We start from the raw sequence: 1238 nt of genomic DNA on the forward strand, positions 1-1238 counted from the left end.
GAGCCAGGTAGTAACAGGACACATTCAGACCCAGGCAGGGTCACAAACCCAGGTGCACCCCCAGACTGTGGAGCAAGACAGGAGCCAGACGGGAAGACATGCAGGGGCTAGAGAAGAGGGACAGAGCCAGACACAGTCAGGCAGTGGTCAGACATGGACCCGAGTGAGCAACTATGAGGCAGGAGAGACCGTGCTGGAAGGACAGCCCCAACCTGGGGCAGGCACTCTGCCAGGCAGTCAGGACGGGAGCAGCATGCACCCAAGTTACAGCGTGACAGGAGAGCAGGGGGAGTCCAACGTGGTTGTCGAGGAGTGGGTTGATGACCATACAAGGGAGATGGTGATCCAAAGGCAGGATCAGGGCACGCTGCCCTCCAGCGCTTCTTCAGCTCTGGGCGGAGAGACAGCCCAGCCCAAGGAGAGACGAGGCATCACAGCCAAGGGGCTGTATTCTTACTTCCAAAGCACCAAGCCATGAGTGCCTATCCCTGAAGCCCCACACCTAGTCCTAGAAGACAGCTGGAGAGGGGCTGCTTGTCCTTCCCTGGCCAGCCCAGTTGGCACATCCTTGGACATCAGCTCTTAATCATGGTGATTGTTTCTTAGGTCTTTCTCAATGAGACCATTTCTGCAAGGTGCTTCCAATTCTAAACTCTCTCTCACCTGCTTCCCTGTGAAGACTTTCTCAGGACCTGGAAGATATGGGACAAGTTATCCTTTTGTGCTGAGTTCTCCTTAGCTTTGTAAGTTTTCAGAGCTACTTTTCTCTCTGCCATCTGTCTGTTGCCCCATCTAATGTATCAATAAAACTTCCTGAGTAATTCCCCTAGGTGCTCCATTCAATCACCTTCTATGGCCATGTTGGGCTAAGGGCCAGAGGGGCATGATGACGAACTAGACAAGGTCCCTACTCTTGAAGAACATCCAGTTGAGAAACTATTGCGAGAGGTTTCAAGAATTAAAAGGGCCAAAGAAAGGAGATATCATACCAAATACTTGGCAAAAATGGATCAGGAAAGGTTTCTTCTTTTTCGTAATGGCCTTTAAATAGCAATTAGGATTGACATAGGTAAAGTTATTCATGGTCTCTGTTGTTGTTCTTGTTGGAAAACAACACACACACACACACACGCAAATACTATTAAACAACTTTTAGGTAAAATGAGATAAATAGAAAATGAAATTACAGAACTTCTAGAAAGTGATGCTAATTAAACTAGGTATATAAGGTTCAGAGG

The 1238-nt window shown here is 48.4% G+C and overlaps 1 protein-coding gene and 1 pseudogene across 2 annotated transcripts in view; one reads left to right on the top strand and one right to left on the bottom strand.

Annotated features, from left to right (window-relative positions):
- Positions 1–478, top strand: part of CRNN (cornulin) — a 2596-nt gene extending 2118 nt beyond the window's left edge. Inside the window, exon 3 of the mRNA XM_012559449.1 lies at positions 8–478. Coding sequence (XP_012414903.1) covers positions 8–478 — 471 coding nt within the window. The remainder of the gene's footprint in view (positions 1–7) is intronic.
- Positions 479–839: 361 nt separating this feature from the next.
- Positions 840–1238, bottom strand: part of LOC101358983 (estrogen-related receptor gamma pseudogene) — a 5661-nt pseudogene continuing 5262 nt past the window's right edge. Inside the window, exon 2 of the transcript XR_001121549.1 lies at positions 840–866. The product of XR_001121549.1 is annotated as an estrogen-related receptor gamma pseudogene (transcript). The remainder of the gene's footprint in view (positions 867–1238) is intronic.

Source organism: Trichechus manatus, unplaced genomic scaffold, assembly GCF_000243295.1.
Source record: "Trichechus manatus latirostris isolate Lorelei unplaced genomic scaffold, TriManLat1.0 scaffold00250, whole genome shotgun sequence".
Lineage (NCBI taxonomy): Eukaryota > Metazoa > Chordata > Mammalia > Sirenia > Trichechidae > Trichechus > Trichechus manatus.